At 45.1% G+C, this 25341-nt stretch overlaps 1 protein-coding gene across 1 annotated transcript in view; it reads right to left on the bottom strand.

Moving 5' to 3' along the window:
- The window catches only part of ARHGAP31 (Rho GTPase activating protein 31), a 111630-nt gene that overhangs the window by 10571 nt on the left and 75718 nt on the right, over positions 1–25341 (bottom strand). Inside the window, exons 4-9 of the mRNA XM_080656811.1 lie at positions 20978–21060; positions 20127–20234; positions 19313–19455; positions 11202–11400; positions 9331–9455; positions 814–876 (exon numbers count right to left, since the gene is read on the bottom strand). Coding sequence (XP_080512937.1) covers positions 814–876; positions 9331–9455; positions 11202–11400; positions 19313–19455; positions 20127–20234; positions 20978–21060 — 721 coding nt within the window. The remainder of the gene's footprint in view (positions 1–813; positions 877–9330; positions 9456–11201; positions 11401–19312; positions 19456–20126; positions 20235–20977; positions 21061–25341) is intronic.

The following is a 25341-nucleotide window of genomic DNA, read 5'->3' as shown; positions in this document are numbered from 1 at the left end:
CTGAGTATTTTACAAGTTGAGAATTATTTTTAAAAGTTGTTCTAAAGGTTTTCTGTATTATGTCAGATTGCTTCATTTATCAAAGAGCAAAATGTTTTCTATTAAAGGGGCTGGAAAGTCATGGGGTAAATGTGGGGCGTCTCGTCTCTGCTAGGGGAGCCCTGGTGGCAGTGCTGTGGGCTGCTTAGCAGAGAGAGAGAGAGGTACAGGCAAGTCAGCCCTGAAGGCTACAGCTGTAAGAACCAAGGTGGTGAGGTGTCGCTTTGATAGTAGGTGTCACCTTGCTTGCAACTGTGCACACATCTACTCCAAAAAGAGATGACCAGCGACATGCCAGGCTGGTGCCTATCAACGTTTATTGACGAATGAATGAAGCCACCGACTCAAAATCATGACTTGATAATGAGAAAGCTAATGTCTATGGAAACACACAAATTCAAGACACATAAGTACCGAGGCACCGAGTTCTGAGGTATAAACCAGTGCCTGGCTCTCTTTTATGCCCACGGGAGAAGCCTTGGTTTTCAGGTGTTGCCCTTTAACCGGGGTCAGGTGTGAATGTAAAATAGCTGTCGTCTCCATCTGTGGTTAGAGGAAGGCTGGAGAAAGAGGGTGGCCCTTTAGGGGGAGTTAATGCAAAGGCTATGTGAACCCCTTGAGTTCAGAAAAAGCCAGGGAGGGATGGGACCAGGGGATTGTGCATGACCGTGACTGGAGACGAGCAGGCCCAGTAGCTTATGAAGGCAAGTCTAGTGTGGCAACTGCAGTCTCCCAGCTGTAATCGCCAGTTCCAAACACCACAGTAAACCTCACCTTCCACGGGCACTGAGCACAGCGAGTCCATGCTTTTGGCTGGCCGGATAGTAGCTTTTTCCACTAGAAACAAAAGAAAAAAATATCCTAGTTGAATGCATAGTAAGAGGAAGCGTTCAGGACAATAGGTCGCACTGTCAGCACACTAGAAAAGTTTCCTTAGCGAAGTTTCCCAAGTATTTATAATATTCCCCTTTGGAAAACATCCCCCACTCCACCAAGATGTTCCTACTTTCTGATTGGAATGGACCTTATAAAGACAAGGCATCTGTAGATCAAAGTTTTATTAACATTAAACAAATAAAGGTAAATTATAACTTTGCCCAATACTAGCTATCCTCAAATGAGGAGTCCTAAGCCCAATGTTCCTGTACATCAAGGATTCAAAGATTCATCTATGGGGTAGAATCCACGAAGCTCCAGGCAGCCCCTCCTATTTGGCAGGCCAGAGAGCAGGAGTCTCGGCCAAAGCCGCATCTCTCAGCACCGAAGAAGAATTTGGTGCAACAGGTGAGAGGGCCCAGGTCACCTTTCTCCCAGGTGCAGCTTTGCTCTTTGAGATGTCACCCACCAACCTCACCCTGGAGCAAATGACAACCAGCCAAACATTTTATATGAGCACCTACTATGTGCCTGGTGGACTCTGTGCATCGTTGTAAGCCACCTGAGCAGGTTTTTGGAAGAGTGTGGCTTAAATAAGTAAAAATGTATTCCAGGCCCTTTCACAGATACCATCTCTTTTCAGGGAGGTGAATTAACTGGAAGGTCGTTCCTTCTATTAGTAGGTCAAGTTCGCTCGGAGGGGAAAGAGGGCGGTTTGGAAGCTGAGTGGGAGCCCCAGAACTCGTGTAAAGAAACTTGAATTTGGACAGATCTGGCTTTGAATCTCAACTCTGCCACTTCGGGCCTTGTGACTTCAGATAAACAGCTTACCTTTCCTAACCTTCAGCTTTCTCACATGTAAAATGAGGAAAAATAGAGCCGCTGTGAGGAGTAAATGAGTAATGCATATAAAATAAGTAGGTTGTACTAACCTAGAATAGCTCAATATAAAGTAGCTACTGTTATTGTTGTTGTTCTTCAGAATAGACCAGGGTTCAGCAATAAAAGGCAAACGGGGGGATGGTTCCAGAAGCACTCAGAGTTGGCCTTAACCCAAATTGGACTTTGCCCCTCTTTCAAAGATTCCCCCTTTTCCTCCTTGCTCCAAACCCAGCTCCTTCTGGAGGTTCCGCATTAGCCCTTGGCCTCCCCGGCTCGTGGCCTCTCTCTGCCTGAGGCCCATGTGCTGGGGAGGACACAGCCATCTTCACTAAAACCCTTGGTGATGGCAAGATGGCCTTCAGCCTCCTCACATCTCACACTAAGCCAGAATTCTTATCCTTCGAAGATCTGCTATTTTCACAAGTTACACACTGATTATTGTCCTCACACTGCCTGGCCAGAGAGCCTTGCTCGTGTATCCTGAAACAACCTTTTCCCTTTGTTTCAGGAGCTGCACTTCTGGACTTCCGCTGTTTCCCAGGTCAGCCTGAGGGGCAGTGACCCTATGACCCCAAGTGTCCTGGAGGCTGAGAATACTGCTGTCGCAGGGCCAGCAGTGTCCACCTTTCACTCTGGGCCCTCTTTCTGATGGAAACTCTTGGTGGCCACAGCCGCTGCTTTTGGGAACAGTCACCAAGGATTCCTGGCCCCTTTTCTGGTTGGAAACTAAGCACTCAGGGCTCCTTGGCCCATGGCTATATTTAAATATATTTTTTATTGATTTCAGAGAGGAAGGGAGAGGGAAAGAGAGAGAGAAACATCAATGATGAGAGAGAATCACTGATCGGCTGCCTCCTGCATGCCCCACACTGAGGATCAAGCCCGAAACCCAGGCATGTACCCTTGACCGAAATCGAAACCTGGGACCTTTCAGTCTGCAGGCGATGGTCTATCCACTGAGCCAAACCAGCTAGGGCTCATGGCTATATTTAGATTGTTTTTCTGTCAGGGACCTGGCAGTCTTTAGGTCCTTGAGTTCTCTCTTAGATTATCCTCAGGACTTTGGGATTTTTCCCACTCAAAGGAATTCATTTTGGAGGGCTCCCTGGAGTCCTTCTGTTTGATGATATACAAATCCCAGTGTACCCCTCTATGCATCTTCATTCTGTCAATACCCCAATTTATCTTATTCTTATTTTTTCTCCATTCTCTAAATATGGGTAAACACCCCTTTATCTGCTATCCCCCCATCAAAAAATTTTCCAATGCTATTCATGATGAATCAATTTTTAAATTTTCTTTAGTTATGGAAAAGATTAAAAATGTATTTAAATATATTACTCCACTGATTGACTTTTTTCATGTTCATATTTCAACAAATAGCAAGTCCACATGCCACTTATGGAGACCACGCTGATGGATTATGATCATACACTCCCCCTCTTCCACCCCAGTCTTCAGTTTTTAGGGTTCCAGCAACACTTCTCTGATGAAAAGTGGCCACATAGGCAATAGTCAAGGTAACAGAGAGCCACTTGTGTTAACACTGATGGTTCTTTCGTTTCATCCCTGCATCCTATTAAAATGCAGCCAGTTTGATGGTCTATCTCTGATTAGTTTGTTTATGAGCTATTAATCCAGCAGTTATGGCTGCATATCACTTGGGGATCTTGTTAGAAATGACCAGTACTCTGATTTCACCACAGACTTCCTGAGGCAAAGCTGCTGTGGGCGAGAACCACCCTGTGGGCGATTTGGAGGGGCAGACATGCTGAGAAGCCCTGGCCAGGGACATGTTGTGCGTCTGTGAGTTTACCACCATTGATCCCCTTGGACGTCTTCCTTTTGGAAACCACATGGGGGTGGACATCGTCCCAAGTCAACATCAAGGCAAAGCATTTAATTTTTTGCTTGTTGTTTTATGCTGTTGTTTTTAACTTTTCATTATTTGGTGAACCTCTTCTATTGTATCACCGATTCTGTAACCGAAATTCTGTCTTTGATGTGCGTAAGCAAATCTCTCATAATAGTTAAAGAATTTCTTGCCAGATACTCCTCCCCTTAAATTCTTCTTTGAGAATCCTGATTTTTGATTTGTATCTGATCTACCATACCTGTGGCAACCTGTCCTCTTTACCTGGACTATCTTTCCAGGGTAGTTTATGAAAGACATGTTTCCCCATATCCTGCATATTTTATCCTGCATATGCCTACCCAGAATCCATTTCCCTTCCCCCTTCTCACAGAGCCCTGTCTGTCTTAGGTGTATCTGACTGTAAGCCCATTCCTCATGCCAGTCACTGGTTCAGGAACCCAGGCCCAAGCCAATCAGCACAGAGCACTCCCTTGGCCATAGGGATTGATCCATGTGACTCAGTGACTGTGATTGAAATAGGGGAGCATGATGGAGGTTCCTGGAAAAACAGGGTCCCTGTTTAGAATAAGCAACCTGAAATAATGTTCTTTCTCCTTCTGGACAGTGATAGTCACAGGTAAAGCCCAGAACTACTACAGCCACTTTGTCACAGCAAAGGAAGCCTGTTTGGGAATGAAGCTGATGCAGAGGGTACAGTTGAGGAAAATATGGAGACGGAGACAGCTGCCCCTGAAACCTTCCTTGCATCTGGGTGTCCCTATAGATTCCTTCATTGCATAAACCAATTGAGTTGGACCTACTATTATTTTACAACCTTAACCACTGTAGCTGCTATACCCTATACAGTGGTCGGCAAACTGCAGCTCGAGAGCCACATGTGGCTCGTGAGCCTCGGTTTGCCGCTCTGTTGACTAATGAGTTTGCCGACCACTGCCCTATGACATCCTCATTAATCCAGTAGACAAAAGAGAAGATGTCAAACACCTTGAGCTTTATCATCCTTGGCATTCAGTTAACACTGGGATCAAAGAAAGTCCTTAAAAACATTCTTTCTTATTTTCCCTAGAGGCATTATTTTTTCCCCAAATCTTTTACTATTAAAAACTTCAAACATTCACAAAAGTTGACCTCTAAATCTACCACTTGGTTGATACCATGCCTGACATTTTATCATGCATTTGCTTTATCAATTTCTACATCTGTATCTACCTACATACCTATATTTTACTGAGTCATTCAAAAGTGAATTTCAATATTGTGACACTTCATCCTTATATACTTTAACTTCAGCACATGTCTTCTAAGAACCATTAGCATACTATGAAAATTTACAATTCTAATATTCAGTATATTCATCCCCCAAATGATCTTTTGTAGTCCTTCTTTTTCCAAATTAGGATTCAATCAAGGTTTGCTCACTGCATTTGTACATTTATCTTTTACAACTTGTTTTTTAATAACTATTGTCCCCATTTAAAAAAATCATACTTTTAATATATAACATCATTATGGAAAATTTCTTTGGTCTTCCCTTTTTGACATGATATTTACCTGGATTGGTTATATCCCCCTTTACATAATGCGTCCCTCGATTCATTCCTGTATCAATTCCTATTCACTACTCAGATATAATTTCCATCTCTATTTAAAAATCATGACCCTGACTCTGGGGGAGAAGGGACAGATCTTCTTTATGGTAGAGTTTCATTAATAAATGTAGGAGGAATAATGAAAATGGAAAATGACCATTTGGCAAACATCGCAGTAACAACTGTTGTAGGCAAGATCCATTGATGGATGCTAAAATTCATGGATGGAAGTATGATAAGAAATAGGATATTTGCAAAATCTCAAAATATCTCCCACAAGATACTTCTTAATTGCAAAGGAATAAAACAGTAACTTTATAGGGACAAAATCTTGTAGACAGCACTTAATCAAGTTAACATCCCCAGCCATAATGTATTGACATTGTCTGCCTCCTGATCTGACACACAGATAGGCACAACCTTTATAACCTCTATCCATGAGAAAAATATAAGGCAAACCAAAACTTAGGTATATTCTACAAAATAAAGGGCCAGTCAAGGTCAGAACGACCGACAAACTGCTCTGGATTGGAGGAGATTAAGGAGCAGGACAACTCAATGCAATGTGGGTTCCTGGACAGGGTGAGTCCTGGACTAGAAAAAGGACATGAGTGGAACAATTGGCCAAATATGAATAAAGTCTGTAATTTACTTCATGGTATTATATTGATATTAATTGTCTGACTTTGATAATTATATTATGGTGATGTAGCATGTTAAAATTTGGAAAAGCTGCCCGGCCAGCGTGTCTCAGTGGTTGAGCGTCCGACCTATGAACCAGGAGGTCACAGTTCGGTTCCTGGTCAGGGCACATACCCAGGTTGTGGGCTTGATCCACTGGGGCATGCAGGAGGCAGCCGATCAATGATTCTCTCTCATCATTGATGTTTCTATTTCTCTCTCCCTCTCCCTTCCTCTCTGAAATCAATAAAAATATATTTTCAAAAAATATTGGAAGGGAGAAACCAAGATGGCGGCATAGGTAAACACCTAAACTGCTGCCTCGCACAACAATTTCAAAACTACAACTAAAAGACAGAACGGACACCATCCAGAACCACAGGAAAGCTGGCTGAGTGAAAATTCTACAACTAGAAGGAAGGAGAAAAGTTCACAGAGAATTGGAGGTACAGCAAAGGGTCTTTGTGCACGCAGAGAGGAAGGGCGGCGGAGTGCCTGGCTGGCTTTCTCTGGCGGAAGGGGGAAGGGAGCCCCCGACCGCATTGAACCCCAGTTCTGACTGCACTGAACACCTATTCCGGGCGAGCCCCTGGGGACCCACGCTCTTGTGGGGGGAGTCTGGACTCTCGGGCGGAGACTCGGGAGCCGGGGAAGGCGGAAGACTGAAAGTCCGCTCGCGCCAGTGCGCACAAAGGCTGCGGGAGGCTGCCACAGGCTTTCCCTAGCGGAAGGGAGTGAGAGGCTCCTGACGGCACAAAACCCCAGTTCTGACTGAAGTGAGCCCCAGTTCTGACTGCAGTGAACCCCAGTTCCAGGCGAACCCCCGGGGACCCACGCTCTTGTGGGGGGAGTCTGGACTCTCGGGCGGAGACTCGGGAGCCGGGGAAGGCGGAAGACTGAAAGTCCGCTCGCGCCAGTGCGCACAAAGGCTGCGGGAGGCTGCCACAGGCTTTCCCTAGCGGAAGGGAGTGAGAGGCTCCTGACGGCACAAAACCCCAGTTCTGAATGAAGTGAGCCCCAGTTCTGACTGCAGTGAACCCCAGTTCCAGGCGAGCCCCCGGGGACCCACGCTCTTGTGGGGGGAGTCTGGACTCTCGGGCGAAGACTCGGGAGCTGGGGAAGGCGGAAGACTGAAAGTCCGCTCGCGCCAGTGCGCACAAAGGCTGCGGGAGGCTGCCACAGGCTTTCCCTAGCGGAAGGGAGTGAGAGGTTCCTGACGGCACCGAACACCAGTTCTGACTGAAGTGAGCCCCAGTTCTGACTGCAGTGAACCCCAGTTCCAGGCGAGCCCCTGGAGACCCACGCTCTTGTGGGGGGAGTCTGGACTCTCGGGCGGAGACTCGGGAGCCGGGGAAGGCGGAAGACTGAAAGTCCGCTCGCGCCAGTGTGCACAAAGGCTGCGGGAGGCTGCCACAGGCTTTCCCTAGCGGAAGGGAGTGAGAGGCTCCTGACGGCACCGAACACCAGTTCTGACTGAAGTGAGCCCCAGTTCTGACTGCAGTGAACCCCAGTTCCAGGCGAGCCCCCGGAGACCCACGCTCTTGTGGGGGGAGTCTGGACTCTCGGGCGGAGAATCGGGAGCCGGGAAGGCAGAGGACTGAAGGCACACACGTGCTAGCAAGGGCAAGGCTGATGGGAAGCCAAGACTGAGACTCCACCCCATCCAAGCAGAGCACAGAGGCTATTGCAATTTGGCAAGTCTAATCCTATAAGGCTGCCTCCAGCACCTGACTTCTCCCAGCATAGACACAGCTGATCCTTACAGCCAATTGGCCTGGAGGTCAATTCTTCCCAGTGATACCAACAACAATAAAGACTTAATTACAACAAGGCTGTACACACAGTCCACAAAGGGGTGCACCAAGAGTGTCCACCCCTGGTTAACTGGGGAGGCAGACCCACTGGGCCAAATTGGAAACCTAGCACACAAATCTACCAACTCAGGGAAGCAGTGAAAATGCGGCGTCTAAGAATCAGATCACAAACGAAAGAAATGGAGGAAAACAAACGACTGGATATAGAATTCAAAACCACGGTTATAAGGCTTTTTAAGAATATCCTAGAAAAGGCCGATAAATATAACGAGACCCTCGAAGAGATGAAAAAGGACCAACTAGAAATTAAACATACACTGACTGAAATAAAAAATATTATACAGAGACCCAAAAACAGACAAGAGGAACACAAAAATCAAGTCAAAGAATTGAAATACAAAGAAGCAAAAAACACTCAACCGAAAAAGCAAAAAGCAAAAAAAAAAATCCAAAAAGTTGAAGATAATGTAAGAAGACTCTGGGACAACTTCAAGCGTACCAACATCAGAATTATGGGGGTGCCAGAAGAAGAGAGAGAGCAAAATACTGAAAACCTATTTGAAGAAATAATGACCGAAAACTTCCCCCACCTGGTGAAAGAAATAGACTTACAAGTCCAGGAAGCCCACAGAACCCCAAACAAAAGGAATCCAAAGAGGACTACACCAAGACACATCATAATTAAAATGCCAAGAGCAAAAGACAAAGAGAGAATATTAAAAGCAGCAAGAGAAAAACAGTTAGTTACCTACAGGGGAGCACCCATACGACTGTCAGCTGACTTTTCAACGGAAACTATGCAGGCCAGACGGGAGTGGCAAGAAATTTTCAATGTGATGAATAGCAAGAACCTACAACCAAGATTACTCTACCCAGCAAAGCTATCATTCAGAATTGAAGGGCAGATAAAGAGTTTCACAGACAAGAAAAAGCTAAAGGAGTTCATCACCACCAAACCAGTATTATATGAAATGCTGAAAGGTATTCTTAAAGAAGAGGAAGAAGAAAAAAGGAAAGATAAAAATTATGAACAACAAATACATATCTATCAACAAGTGAACCTAAAAATCAAGTGAATTAAAAACCTGAGGAACAGAATAATCTGGTGAATACAATAGAATCAGGGGCATAGAAAGGGAGTGGACTGATAATTCTCAGGGGGAAAGGGGTATGGGGGGGTTCATAAAGAGACTGGACAAAAATCATACACCTATGGATGAGGACAGTGGGGGGTAGGTAAGGGCAGAAGGTGGGGTGGGAAATGGCTGGAGGGGAACTATGGGGGAAAAAAGGAGAAATAATTGTAATAATCTGAATAAAGATTTATTTAAAAAATAAAAAAAAAAATATTGGAGAAAGCTGTGTGAAGAGCATATGGGTCCTCTGTGTACTATTTTTGCAACTTCTTTGTAAATCTAAATTTATCTAAAAAAATAAAACCCCAGAAAGACTCTCTAGTTAATGTATATGTTTCTCTTTCAGGGCTAGTGAGTTTAATGTGATCAAACCAAAGACTTCCAGAGCAGAATAAGGGGGGATATATCTCATCAACACAACTGCTGCTGATTCTTACCTGAGAGCCTCTGTCCTCTCACAAACACGCTCCCATTTCTACTCAGCTTGGACTTGGAGTCTGATCCAGAACGTCCCAGATTAAATATTGATTTCCACTTCTTTGATTTACTGGAGAGCTTTCTTCTAAAAGAGCCAAGCCATATGGGGTTAGTTTCCTAACTAGTCATTTCAAGGGGGCTTTTAACTTGAGAAGGAATAACCCAAACACATTCTAGTTATGAATGGCCTGGACATTTCAGGAAATTCCCCTCTAAAATCCAAGTTGAGCCTGACTCTCACCCTGTCCAGGGATGCCCTAGATCAGTGGTTGGCAAACTCATTAGTCAACAGAGCAGCAAACCGCGGCTCATGAGCCGCATGTGGCTCGCGAGCCGCAGTTTGCTGACCACTGTCCTAGATGACCAAGCGAGGCTTTCATGAGTCAGCACAAAGGACCACATTCTCCAGAGAAATGCGCAGAGGCATGCCATTAAAGGCAATGGTGGGGCACACAGAGGCCAGGATTGACGGGAGACTCAGAGGTCACAAGCAGCCACACAGTTCTGGGAATTCTGGGGGGAATTCTGGTAAGCACTTTAGTCCTGGGTTTTCAGAGGTCCCTATTTTTTTACAGGAGTAAACACTGAAGACCATAGAGCTCAGGCCTGGTATGCTCCCTGCACTGTGGGCCACACTGCTGTCACATCCACAGGTGAGACAAGAGCTAGTGAAGACGTTCATGGACTACAAAGGGGGTGTATGAGAAAGCAATGTGGAAAAGAGTCGGGCCTGGGAGAGTGGCAGGCTGCTGGGTGTGGTCAGTGGTCACTGCAGATCAATGCCCAGGGTAGTTAGTGTGTCTCTCATTTCCCTGATGCCTGGCACCAGGCCGCTTCAGTAGGAGGCGGGGAAATGATAGTGCTGGACTCCATCCCAGGAGCCTGGTGTCACCATGGGTCACCACCAGGGGTCACCACAGACACCTTGCCCAGCTCTGACTCAGCCCAGCACTCAGATTTCATCAAGTTCCAGGATGAAACCCTGCAACTTGCGGCTCCACAAGGAACCTTTTCTCTGCAGGGTCTCACAGAGCACCCGGATCTCCAGCCCAGCATGTTTTACCATCAATCACAGAGACAGCTGCAGTGCTGAGTGGTTTCTTTGGATCTGGTCGTGTTTTTTTCAAGCACTTGGTCTTGGGGTGGATTTGACAGGGTGGGTAAAACTGGGGTATGGTGCCCCTCAGGTGTGGTTGAAGTGCACAGAGAACATGCACTTGATAGTGCAGACCAGGGTTGCAACAGAGGAAGCGAGAGGGAGAAACGAGGAAAGAAAATATCCTATGATTTTAAATGATGTTTGGAGGAGAGGAAGGGCTCTGGAAAGTATGAGAGGAGGAGTGGAAGCCAGAGATGGCATCTCCCAGTGCCGCATGCCCAGACCTCCCAGTCTAGAGTGGCACTATTAGTCAACTTGTCCTCCACTCATCTTTATGCCCTTTGCAATGTTCTGTGGAGATGAAGGGTGGGGGCAGGGAGTCAAGTTTGTTAGTAAAGTTCCTTTTGAAAATGTCAAGCCTGCTTTGTCTAAACTAAGGAGTGAGGGTTTTATCCATGACTCTTGATGCCTATGAGCCCCATCTCCATTCTGGTGCTGAGAATCTCTGGTGGGAGACCAGGGTCATGATGACTCTGGGACAGTGAGTGTAGGCACCAACCACCGAGAGAGTGTTATGGAGACAGCTCCTTTCTCTTCTGGAACATTTTCTTACACCCCAACCCAGATTGCACCCCCAGCCCATGCAGCCATCATGGCCCCAAGACCATGTTCCTTCCTCCTCTGAAACCCTCCTTCCAACCATCTCCCAGAATTGCAAAGAATGCCACTTACTTGTTGTCTGGTAACTCCAGGACGGTGTGGAAGAGGGTACCCATGGGAGGCACGATCTCGGGCAGGCTATTCTCCCTCCTTTCCTTCCGGGCAGGATGGTTAGTAGCCAGGCTCCGGGCCTGAGCTTCTTCCAGGCTCACCAGCTTCATGGGCAGGGACAGGGCTGGCAAGGTCAGGCTCTTCACGATGGGCCAGTTTTCTGTACAGAAAAGAGAAGAGTTCATAGACTCCTGGGAGGAGGCCTGTGCACCGGTTCATCCAGGTTCCCCACCCACAGCTCCTCCCTTCCTGACCTCCCGGCAGGTGACTCCTCTTGGGCCTGGTGGGGTCTGGGGCAGAGTCTGCATACAGAAACACACAAACCACCTGGCCAGATTAGCCAGAGGGCACACAGGTCCTTCAGGAGGTGAATTGCACTAACTGTATTCTTCAAAGAGGACGCATTCATTCATTCATATGACAAACATGTACTGAGCACTTACTGTGGACCAGAGTAACAGCAGTGGGTCTTTAACCCTGGAAACCGCTCAGTACTCTGGCCAGGTGGGAGGTAGCCTCTCTTGGAGCAATTGAAGGAGCAATCTCCTGTCAACTAGGGGAAGACAGGAGATTGCTCCTTCTCTCCACAGCTGGAAAACAGGTGCTCCAAGGCCATTTAAGGTTGAAGCCTACATTTTCTCTAGATCACCTAGGCTTATATCTTTGCAGTGAAAAGTCATTTAATAGCCTACACTATTCTCTAAAAGATAAGAGGCTGTTTACTCACTAACCAGTCATCTTCAAGCTAATCCTTCTGCAGTTTTTATTTTTAGAAACAGAAGTGATGACAGACCAGTGCAGTCCAGGGTTATCTCTTTTCTCCCAGTCAGATGTTCTCAACTCGGGGCAATTTTGCAGCCCTCCCTCCAGCCAGGGATATTTGGCAACGTCTGGAGACATTTTGGGTTGTCACAAGCACATGCGGGATTGTTACTGGCACTAGTGGGTGGAGACTGAGGATGTTGCTAAACATCCTATGATGCACAGGACCGTGTACCACAACAAGAACCAACCAGCACTAAGTGTCAATAGTGCCGAGGCTGAGAAACCCTGACCTAAGTGAAAAAGAAGACATCTAAGTTTGCCTCTATTTATTCTTTTGGCAACCGTGCCAGTTTTCTGTAACTTTGGAAGGTGTGAAGAGATTTAAAGATAACTTGGCCACCCTGGCCTAGTGGCTCAGGTGGTTGAAGCATTGTCCTGTGTACCAAAAGGTTGAGGGTTTGATTCCTGGACAGGGTGTGTATGGGAGGTAACTGATCCATGTTTCTCTCTCACATCAATGTTTCTCTCTTATCTCTCTAACATATCTTCAGGTGAGGATTAAGAAAAAAAAAAAGATAACTTGGACAAATCAAGACTAAGAAATCTTTTTTTTTTTTTTTTTTTTGTATAGGACTCGTTTTATGTTTAGAAAGCACCTTGACAGTACTCTCTCTCTTTGTAGAGCATGACCCTCTCTGGGTGAAGAGAAATAAAACCATTGAAACAGGGGCCTGCAGAAAACGGAGACAACGTGACCCTGGGAGGTTCCGGGGAGGGGAGCATGGCCATCATTCAGTCAGTTAAGTAAGTCTGTGATCTGCAAGACTTGTCATTAACGGTTTTGAATTTAACTTAGTTTTCCTACTTAATCCAAAGCAGGCTAAACTATTTGCATTTAATTTACTCTTAATATTTGTTTGTAGATTCTAGATTATTATTTTGTTACTTAATTATTTATTTACTTAAAAGATTAAATCACTCTGGGAGCAACTGGAACCGTAGAGGAACATGCACAGCAGGGTCAGGAGACCTGGGTTTAGCACCTACCTCTCCCCCTACGTCTAGGATCCAGTACCCTGAGACCCACCCATCAGCTCTGCTTGGATGCTTAACAAGCATCTCCAACTCTACATTTCAGAACAGAGCTTGAGATCTCGGCTCTTCACCTCTAGACCAATATCCCCTCCCATCTTCTTCCAATTGGTAAATGGCACCGTGGATCTCCCAGTTGCATAAACCCAAACCTGTACTAGTTATTTTTTCACTCATTCCTTTCTTTGATGCAACCCCTTCTCCCACCTCCAGCCTATAATCAAGTCCTATAACTCACCCTCCGAAACATATCCTGAATCCAGCCACTTTCCTCCATTCCCACTAACATGCTTGTCCCGGCCACCATATTCTGCCACCTGATTTCTGCCATAGCTCCTTAACTGGCACTCCTGCTTCCAGCCTTGTTGCCTTTCCGTCTCTCCTTCACACAGCAGCTAGAACGCTCAGATCCTGCACTCCCTGCTCAAAACCCTCCAGGCCTTCCCATGGCTTCGAGAACAAACCAAACTCTTAGCATGACCTACAAGCACCTCCATCTGTTCCCCTCTTCTCGTTGCCCACCGACCCAGTGGTCGACAAAGATACACAGTACATTTTTTGAATGTATACTACCATTATATATAATGCATGTATTTGTAAATTATACATATGTACCACTGTATTAGTATTATATGTAATAGAAAGCATATATAATAATAGAAATTACAAAGTACACAATAAAAATAAGTGAAAAAAGAAATTGTAACAGTTTCTTCTAACACCCACACTTTGGTCTCTGGTGTCCCATAGGGTGGAGCACTCTAGCCTCACTGCCTGGCATTCTGCAACACAATGAGCCCATTTCCACCTCGGAGCTTTTACACTCTCTGTTCTCTGTGTTTGGAACATGTGTCCCCAGATCCTCACATGACTGCTTCCTTTAGTCATTCAGGTTTCAGTTCAAAGACCATTTCCTTAGAGGCCATGACCACTCTGTACCCAAATAACACCCCCGAGTCACTGACCATTCCATTGCCCTGCCATCTGATCCTCTGGTATTTATGGTCTTTGAAGTGATAATGTATTTATTTGTGAACTTATGTATTACCTGTCTCCCTAACCAGAACTTAGCTCTGTGCAGGGCAGCGACTTCGCTGTTTGTGTAATGACACTGTCCTCAGTATCTAGAGGTGCCCAATACATACTCATGTTTTAATGAATCCTGGCTATAGCACAATCTTTCTGGCCTCACTGCTTTCATTTATCAATTAAAGGCACTGGATTCTATGACTTCTATAATCTTCCCAGTTTGAAATAGAACCCTATTTCCAAATCTAAAATTCCAGAGGATACGACTTATTCCATTTTACGTAAACATTAGTATGTTACCTTACCAAACTCAATGCAAACTCATAATAAAAACATTTAAATTCATTGAACAATAAGTATTGAAGGCAATCAAGAGTTAAAGAGTCAAGAGTAAATTGGACCTGGCTGGTGTGGCTCAGTGGATGAGCACCAACCTACGGCGCAGGGGGCCATGGTTTGATTCCCGGTCTGGGCACATGCCCGGGTTGTGGGCTCAATCCCCAGTGGGGGTGTGCAGGAGGCAGCTGATCAATGATTCTCTTTCATCATTGATGTTTCTATCCCCCCCTCTCCCTTCCTCTCTGAAATCAATAAAATATACATTTAAAAAATATTAAATTGGATTTCAGTATGCAGGACAAAAGATGATTAAGGCAATGGTCACAAAAAGAACAGGCATTTCCAGGTTAGAATTAGGAACAACCTTAACACTAACAGTCATGGATTTGCTATTTGGAAGAACATTGTCCTTAGGCATTAATAATAAATAAACTACAGAGGTTTATTCATCTATTTTCCTATTTTCTCTTCACAGAGGCAGCACAGAGTTAAGAAAAGAGCATGCCTGGCAGATGGTAGGTTCAATGTTCTGTCCCACCAGTTACTACCTGGGTGGCTTTGGAGAATTACTAAGCTTTTCTGCTTCTCTGGTCCTTCACGTATAAAATAAACTTTAGGATGGTTGTTGTGATAAGTCAATGAGATGATGTACATGGAGTGCTTGCAATAGTTCTTGGCATAGAATAAGTCCACAATAAATTATTGGTTGACTCAAAAGGATGAATGAATGAATGCATATTACTTCTCATTGACTTTCACAAAAGATTTATATAGCTTACAATAAATAATACATCTAATGGGAGAGTTAAAATAAAGTTAAAAGAAATGTAAGCTGCTCCTCCATATATAACCAAGAGAACTGAAAACATATGTTCACACAAAATTTTGTGTATGAATGTTCATAGCAGCATTGCTCATAAAAACAAAAAAAAGTAGAAACAACCCAAATGTCCATGAACTGATGAATGGCTAAACAAAATCTGGTATATTCATACAATAGAATATTACTCCCCCATAAAAAGAAATGAAATACTGATATAAAGCTTGAGAACATATAAATGAAAGAAGTCAGCCACAAAAGACCATGTTTTATATAATTCCATTTATATGAAATGTCCAGAAGAGGTAAACCCATAGAAATAGAAAGTAGATTAGGATCTGGGAGGAGGAGAAAGTATGGAATGACTACTTAATGAGTATGGGATTTTTTTGGAGTGATGAAAATGTTCTGGAATCAGACAGTGGTGATGGTTACACAATTCTCTAAATACACACAGCAGTAAAAATCACTGAATTCTACACCCTAAAATGATAAAATGGTGAATTTTATGGTATATGGATTTTATCTCAATAAAAACAAATTTTAAAAGAGAGGTCATAAACCACATAGAAGACAGGGTGGGGTGGGAACAATTATATCAGGAGTCAAAATTTGATGGTAATTGCAATAGATTATTCTCATGATTATACTGTGTGTTTTTTTTCCAAAGATACTAGCTAAACTGGAAAAGAACGCTTCGATCGGCTAACAAATGATTTGTAATATGGTTCTCAGATACCACTGGCTCTCCAAGCATGGACCCTGACCCCTAGCAGCAGCATCACCTAGAAACTTGTTAGAAATGCAAATTCTGAATAGCACTCCAGACATGCTGAATCAGAAACTGGGTGTGAGACCCAGTAAACTGCTTCAACAAGCCCTCTGGGTGGTATTGATGGACACTATTGTTGGAAAACCACTCTCACAAAATTGGTAGTTATCAGGTTTCTTAAAAAAAAAAAAAAAAAGAGAGAGATTTTCCCCCTAATTTTATTTTGTATTGGTTTCAGGTGTACATCCTAGTAGCTACAAACATATATGTACTTTACATAGTATTTCCCTAGATATTTCCAGTATCCCTACTGGCACCATACATAGTTATCACAATACTATTGACTATATTCCCCATGTTTTATTTACATCTCCGAGACTATTTTGTAACTATCAATTTGTACTTCTTAATCCCTTCACCTCTTTCACCCAGTTCCTCAAACCTTATCCCTCTGGCAACCACCGATTTGCTGTCTATGAGTCTGTTTCAATTTTGTTTGTTCACTTATTTTATTCTTTAGGTTCCACATATCAGTGAAATCATATGGTATTTGTCTTTCTCTGACTGATTTATTTCATGGAGCATAATACCTTACCAATACCTGGTGCAAATGGTAAGATTTCTTTCTTTTTTTATGACCAAGTAATATTCCATTGTAAATATGTACCACCATTTTTAAAATTGTTATTGTTAATCCTCTCCTGAGGATATTTTTTCATTGATTTTTAGAGAGAGTGGAAGGGAGGCAGTAAGGGAGAGAGAAAGAGAGAGAGAGAGAGAGAGAGAGAGAGAGAGAGAGAGAGAGAGAGAGAGAGAAACATTGATGTGCAAAAGACACATCGATTTGCCTTCTGCACCTTGATCGAGTGGAGTTGAACCTGCAACCAATCTGGTCTAGAGTGTCATTTAAGGCAGCTGTTTCCTTGTTAATTTTTTGTCTGGAAGATCTATCCATTGATGTCAACGGGCTGTTAAAATCCATTACTATGATTGTTTTTGCTTTATATGTTTAGGTGTTCCTATGTTGGGTGTATACGTATTTACAAGGGTTATATACTATTGTTGGATTGGTCCTTTTCCTTATGTAGTGTCCTTTGTCTCTTACTATAGCCTTTGTTTTAAAGTCTATTTTGTCATATATAAGTATTGCTACCCCAGCTTATTTTTTCATTTCCATTTGTGTGAAATATCTTTTTCCATCCCTTTACTTTTAGTCTGTGTGTATCTTTCATTCTGAGGTGGGTCTCTGGTAGACAGCATATGTATGTGCCTTGTTTCTTATCCATTCAGCTACCCTATGTCTTTTCATTAGAACATTTAAGCCATTTATATTTAAAGTGATTATTGCTAGGTACACATTTATTGCCATTTTATTCTTTATAACTATGTTCCCCCTATTTTTCTGTCTTCTTCTTAAGAAGACTTTTACATTTCTTGTAATACTGGTTTGGTGGTAATGAACTTGTTTAGCTTTTCTTTGGCTGGGAAGCTCTTTATTTTGCCTTCTATTTTACTTTATTTATATATTTTTTTATTGGAGAAGGGAGAGGGAGAGAGAGAGATAGAAACATCAATGATGAGAGAAAATCATTGACCGGCTTCCTCCTGCATGTCCCACACTGGGGAATGAACCCACAACTCGAGCATATGCCCTTGACTGGAATCGAACCTGGGACCCTTCAGTCCACAGGCCGACGCTCTATCCACTGAGCCAAACCAGCTAGGGCATTGCCTTCTATTTTAAATGATAGCCTTGCTGGATAGAGTAGTCCTGGTTGTAGGTCCTTGCTTTTCATCACATTGAATATTTCATGCCAATCCCTCTGGCCTGAAATATTTCAGTTGAGAAATCAGCAGGGGAGTGCTCAATTCAGGAAAGATGATGTCTGTGGGTGGTACAGGAGAGGGACTCAGCAAGGGACGCTGGTGGCTGTCTGTTCAGCTTTCTGCCCAGAACCATACACCCCAGTCTGTCCTCAAAAGACTCTAGTCCACTCTGAGCTGTCCTCCCTCTGCTAGAGCCCTGAATGAATAGCTGCAAATAAGATTTTGTGAGCTGGGCACCTAGGTCTCTAGCGGACTTCCATTTCTCCCAGGTGGACCGAATCCCCACTGATTTTTACAGCCAGATGTTATGTAGGCACCTCTTCCCAGCTCTGTTGCTCTGGGCTGGGGAGCCCAGGGTGGGGTTAAGACCCCATGTTCCTCAGGAGAAACGTTTGCAGGTGAGATATCCCTCCAGATTCTCAGCCACTGCACATATGTGTGGGGAAAGCCCTTTTTGTGTCGCTGCCCTTCCTACCAATGTCAATGTGGCTTCTGTAAATCCTTGGTTACAAGACTTCTGTTCAGCTAGTTATTCAGGTTGATTGTTCTATAGTTTAGTTGTAATTCCAGTTTGGGCCTGGGAGGCGGTGAGTATAACTTCCACCTACTCCATCGCCATCTTCTCCCAGGCTTCTTGGTCAACTGAATTTCTGTTTGTTTGTTTGTGTTTTTTTTTTTGTTTGTTTTTTTTTTAACAAATTGGGCTCACATGAGTTCAAGCAACATTACCCAATTCATTCCCAGGGTTCACTGTGTCATTATAAGAGTGATAGGACTGAAATATAATATTTTGCATCTCATAATGCCCAACCTGAAATAGCTGTATCTTTCTCACCAATATGGCTACAGTGTATGCTAACTAGTCTCTGCATACATGTGCCTACAAACACACCCTAATTTTAGTACCTGGTAGAGGGCAGAACAAAGCACTCAAGAAATGCTTGAGAAGTAAATGCATTCTAAATATGCATGTGAGTCTGAACATGCTGCCTCTTAGCTCATTCACGTAAGATTTCAAGATGAAGGCATAGGGTCTTCTGAAATACATCATACTGAAAGTAAAGATGAATTCTAATAGTTAAAGAGGGGAAAACTGCCAGTGCCTCTAGATAATAAACAGTTTAAGATCTTACTAAAACCAATAGAAGATTATTACAGTTTGCCATGCCACACTCACAGGGTAGTCCAAATATGCAGCTGATCAGAAACCTGCTACAGCCACCTGCAAACACACCACATCTTTGCTGCACACCTACAGATGTATACATGCACGATCCCAAGACACTGACACACACACAGTAATCAGCACATACACAGTGCCGACACTCAGAGCTGAGACCGAGGCCACCCTAACTTATTCTTGGGCCCTGTGACTAAGGCAAGGGAGGGGGATGGGGTGGTGGGGTGTATACCAGGAGGAGCCGTTACCTTCGTTCTCCAGAGACCCAGGTGCACCATTGTTAAAGATTTGATCCACATGATTCAATATGAACTCAATCACCACCTGCTGGACCCGGACAGCGAGGAAGGCTGCATCTCCATTGCAACCAGTGGCTTCGATTTCTTTGGACCTAAATCAAGGAAGAAACACATTCAGCTCGGTGAGTCAGCCCTAGAGCATAAGGGGGAGCCAGTGGGCCTTTTGTACAAGCCCCATGTCTTCAATGTATACAGTTTGTTAATCTGTATAATATTTTAACTACTAAGACCAATTAAAAGGACTGTCCAAAGGCTGTGAAGCCCAACACACTGAACAAATTTAAAACAATTACCAGGAATTATAGACATTGCAAGACTATAACACTATTTTAGCGAATATACAGGAATTGCTTTTTTAAAAAAATCAGATCTCCTTCCACCCTCACCCAATTGTTCTGTGGGGCAACTCATCATTGATGAAGTCATATTAAGCAGGTGATTCAGGTTATAGCCACAACCAACAAAAGCCAATGAGTCACAGAGACAAGACAGTTCTTTTTAAGAAATTATAACATACAGACCCATAACTTTAGTCACATTCTGGTGGTAGCCAAAAAAATGCCTTTGGAACCCAGACTTTCCAGGTTAGCAGGCAAAGAACCTAGGCTTTTAAAATCACTTTTAATCCACCCTGCTACAAAATACCACTTAGCTACAGGTTTGTCTTCAAGGGGCTTCAATTTCGAAGACTCCAGTCTTTATTTTGGTCAGTGGGCTGCTCTGAGCCCACGGGGTGGGAAGAAGGCGAGGGCGCGGTGGTTACCTGAGGAGGTTTGGCGCCCACACCAGGGCCAGGTTCCTGGCGTGCATGTTAGTCTTGCTGCTGAAGGAGGCGATGTGGGCCAGGTGTCGAATCAGGTATTCCAAGGTCCTGTAATGGTTCACTTTATTTATTTTTACAAAGTAAGAAACTCTAGGGCCTGTGTGAAGCCTGGAGGTAATTCCAAGTTTGGATTTGAGAGACTAAATAAATATTTCTATCTCATGACTTTTGAAGGAATAGCAGGAAAATATCAAGATTGATGGAAGTAATTTTCTCGGCTCTCGGCATGGTGGCCCAGGGCGGGGAAGGGGAGCGGTCTTGGAAGAAAAACATCTATTATTGCCAGAAAGTTCTTTCTTATAACACATCAAAATCTGGTCTTGTGTAACAGATGGGCAGGCTTGGGGAACACTGGGGAAGACGGTGAGATTAGGGGCTAACTTGTGAGAATGAAATGAAAGGATGGGGTGATGTCAGGGATGGTGCTAATGCTCAGATAGAGAGATCGGTCAGCCAAGTGTCAGAGCCTGTTTTAAAACCATCTCGGTTTCCATAGACTTGGTTCCTCTATGAATCTGGGTAAGAACCTAGGATATCCCTGTGAGGATATCCTCATGTGATCAGAATCCGGGTGGGACTCTGAGGGGTATTCTGTAAATAACAGGGACGTAGGCTGCCCCTTCCCATCCATGTTCCCAGTCAGACACCAACTCACTCTGAGAAAAGTGACCTGTTCCCCCACTCAAAAAGCCCCAGGAAAGCCACTGTCCACCCAATCTGTTCCCTTTTATGCGTCTGTGGTATTACACCACACTGATGGGCTGTGACCTTCTTTCATCAAGGATTCTTACCTATAATGGGACGGGGGAAGCTGCTGGACAACATTTTGGATTCGGGCCAACTGGCCTTCTTCTGGGCGACGGGACACTGCCTCCTGCAGAGAAGAACATGAAGCACCAGTGAGTGCCGAGAGGGTGGCCACGCCCCTGCGCCTGCCGGTTTTATTTAGCTTCTGGTGCTGCAGCCTTCCGACCATGCCTAGAGCTCATCCTTCCACGGGAACGCTTTTCTAGTAAAAACAAACAACTGAAATCTCTGAGGGTTCATGATGTGAAGTGTCTAACATTGCACCCACGGAGACCTGTGGATCCTTCGGGTTTCCGTGAACCCTCAGATGGGTGTTAGGTATCTGCTAAAGAAGGTGTAGAACCTTGACTGTGTCTTGCGTGGCAGAAAGAGTCACAGAGTCTTTGGGAGAGATAAAGAATCTCTGGGAGACAGAGGGAGACAGGGTGAGACGGAGATGATGGGTGGCTCCATGTTTACTCAGCCAGCTGTCCTCTTGGGTGCAAACAGCCACTTCCCATCCAGCCTGAGACTATCCCATGACCTTGCTACTACTCAGCAGCTGCCTGCTGTAGATGCTGGGAAGCAGGGAAGATGTGCCTTCTCAGCCTGATAAGAGCTTTGCCCCTGAGACCCAGTGGCCTTGCCAGGACTTGCTCTGTTGTTTCCTGTGTGGGTATGCTGTACCCCCTCCCCCGCCCGCCTCCAGCCCAGAGCCCTTAAGGCAGGGATGTCAGTAAAGGCAGTGTGATCGCAGGCTTGTCCTGGGCTCCTCACGATGCAGGTGTCCCTGGGCAGATTCCCCTGCATCCCTGCCCTGAGAACCTGCCCTGCCTGTGCCCAGGCTGAAGGGGCCCCTCCCAGTACAAGGCTGAGTTCTGAAGAACTGCCAGCATGGGAGCAGAACCTAAGTTCAAGGTCAACAGCAACCACATCTTTCTTTTTATTCTGAGGTGTAACTTACCTCTATAAAAATGTACAAGTCTGAAGCTACAGCGCCATGAGTTCTTTCATATGCATGTAACCCCACCCAGACCAAGGTACACTTTAAAAGGAGTTCCTGCCCTAGCTGGTTTGGCTCAGTGGACAGAGCATCAGCCTGCAGACTGAAGGATCCCAGGTTCAATTCCAGTCAAGGGCACATGCCCGGGTTGAGGGCTTGATCCCCGGTGGGGGGCATGCAGGAGGCAGCCAATCAATGATTCTCTCTCATTATTAATGTTTCTATCTCTCTCCCCTCTCCCTTCCTCTCTGAAATCAATAAAAATATATTTAAAAGAAGTTCCTGAGCTCACGTCAATCCTTTTCAGCCTGAATCTATTGTTAGGCATATGGGACTTACAGTCTAGTATTGCTTCCCAGTGCTAGAAACTTGTTTCATATTCATATATAGGGTAGGCAAAAGTAGGTTTACAGTTGTTTGTATGGAAAAGTATATAATACAAGAATAGATAATAACACACAATTAAACTGCGTTTTGTATACTCATAACTGTAAACCTACTTTTGCCCACGCTTATACAATGAAAAGAATCCTATATAATAAAGAGGTAATATGCAAATTAACCCTCACACCATCACAAAATGGCTGCCTATGACCAGGCTGGCAGGGGGGTTAGTGAGGGATGACCAAACGACTTAACAGCAGGCTGCGTGGGGCGACCAGGCTGGCCAGAGGTTAGTGAGGGACGACCAAACAACTGAACAGCAGGCTGCATGGGGCGACCAGGCCAGCAGGAGGTTAGTGAGGGACGACCAAACAACTGAACAGCAGGCTGCGTGGGGCGACCAGGCCAGCGGGGGGGCCGTGAGGGGTGACCAGGCTGGCGGGGAGGCAGTTGGGGGTGACCAGGCCAGCAGGGGGGTCAGTTGGGGGCAACCAGGCTGGCAGGGGGTCAGTTGGGGGCGACCAGACTGGCAGGGAGGGGCAGTAAGAGGTGACCAGGCCACCGGCAGGGGGGATGCAGTTGGGGGTGACCAGGCTGGTGGGAGGGGGGAGTTGGGGGTGATTAGGCTGGCAGGGGGGGCAGTGAGGGGCAACTAGGCTGGTGGGGGGCAGTTGGGGGCGACCTGGCTAGCAGCAGGGGGCAATTAGGGCCAACCAGACAGGCAAGCAGGTGAGCAATTAGGAGCCAGCAGTCTAGAATTGTGAGAGGGATGTCTGACTGCTGGTTTAGGCTCATTCTCTGGGATCGGGCCTAAACCGGCAGTCAGACATCCCCCAAGGGGTCCCGGATTGGAGAGGGTGCAGGCTGGGCTGAGAGGACCCTCCCCCCACACTCCAGCCCCACCCCCGTGCACAAATTTTGTGCACCGGGCCTCTAGTATAATATATATCTTTTTTCTTAAACTTCATTGAATTCATTTATTAAATCAAGTAGTTTTTTGTTTGTTTGTTTGTTTTTTAATCCTCACCTGAGGATATTTTTCTTTTCTTTTTTGAGGATATTTTTCCATTGATTTTCAGAGAGAGTGGAAGAGAGAGGGAAAGACAGAGAGGAATATCGATGTGAGAGAAACACATTGATTGGTTGCCTCCTGCAGGTGCCCTGACCAAGGCCCAGGCTGGGGAGGAGCCTGCAACCGAGCCATATTGACTGGAATCGAACCCAGGACTCTTCGGTCCACTGGCCAACACTCTATCCACTGAGCAAAACCAGCCAAGGCCAAAATATATATATTCTTTAATTTGGTAAGTGCTGTCTCCTGCAATACCACCAAAATAAGATCCTAACTGTGGTGTAGTTTTCTTATATTGTTCACCTCTACTCAGCCTGTAGCTGTCATTTGCTTGCTGTGTATAAAGGGTGAAGTTCAAACTCGCAGGTATGAGAATTTTCAGGCACAGAAAAGTGGAAGGAAATTAACGTCACGGGGCACCTTCTGTTTGCCAGGCCCCAGCGAGGCCACACTTGCTGGGTCTGTTACGTTCTAACCAAGGAGAACTCCAGGGCACCGCCCCAGCCGGCCCTCCCAACTGCCCTCACTTGTCTCCGTTTTTCCCCACAGCACTCACCACCTTTACATATGCTATACAATGTGCTTATTTGTTAGGTTTACTGGGTACTGTCTGTCTCCCTTGCTAGACATAAGCTCTGTAAGTGCCAGGAAGTGATGAGTCCGGTGCTTGGCATATAGGCCTTCCCTCCAGACTTGTTGAATGACTGACTACACACCATTGCCCTCCATGCCAGGGCTTCACCTAGTAAGGTTTTTGTTTTTTGCTTTTTTTATTTAATTGAAGTAAAATACATATACAGCAGCTTACTGTTTTTAAAGGCAATCAAAAGTCTCTACATGGGAAAACTTGATATTTTGTTTCCTAACCGGAATTGGGGAGAAAGGTAGGATTGGGAGGGTCTGGGGTTTGCAAGCCTGAGAATAGAGCCCCAAAAGCATAGTCTCTGCCTCGGTCCTCATTTTTTGAGACATTCAGGATGTAGAGGGTGAGGCCCAGAAGGGGGTCAGGAAGAAGCACCCAGACGCCTCTGCTCTCCTCCCGGAAGTGGTCATTTAGAAAACAAATTTGTGGGCAGGACCCTGGCTGCCAAGGGAAAGCCTCATTAAAGGAGCAAAGAGGGAGAAGCTCCAGGGAGAGGAGGGGCACGAATGCTGTGCGGACCCTCCCACCTTCTATCCTGCAAAGGGGGAGGTGTGGGAGGCCTCTCTTCCTGTCCCTGCAAAGCTGGGATGAGCCTGGCAAAGCTTGCACACACACACACACAAACACACACACTCACTCACACACACACCCTTTCTAAAAATGTATCTGGAGAATAAAGGTGTAGATGAATTTAACAGACCACATGGAAAGTTCCTTTAATATTTTAGGAAGCTGTTAGTCATCTTTGTTCTCTAAGAGGCAGGGCGGGCTCACTCCTTGAAGCCTGTAGGTCCCATTTGGGATTGGCGTGTATTTCATTAGTCACAACCTCTCCCCATCATACCCCATTCCTATTCAGAAACTCTCTAGATCCCGGTTTCTCTCCCAGAACAGGCCAGTTGCTGCAAACTTATTTGCACCCCCACCGCCCCCAGGCAGCCCTGTCAGCAGGGTGGACACACTACTGTGGCCCTTCCTTCCAATTGCACCCCAGCCTTTGCCTTTTATTTTGTATTAGTTCTTTAAAAATTATAATTTTTATTTTAAGCAATTAGGTAAAAAAGTAGCTCACACACATATTTTGAAAATGCAAAGCATTCAAAGGAATACACAGAAGAAAGTTAGTCTTCTCCCAACTGCAGACTTCCGTCTGCAGAGGCAACTGTGTGTCCTTCCAGATGGTTTTGCCTATCCATCTTGTCACACCGTGGAAGCAAGCATGCCTACATGATCTGACCCATCTGCAAATTCCCTGTCTCCCATCCTT

Source organism: Plecotus auritus (assembly GCF_963455305.1).
Source record: "Plecotus auritus genome assembly, chromosome: 2".
NCBI lineage: Eukaryota > Metazoa > Chordata > Mammalia > Chiroptera > Vespertilionidae > Plecotus > Plecotus auritus.
Note: the sequence above shows the minus strand (reverse complement) of the source record. Positions and strands in the feature narration are given on the sequence as shown.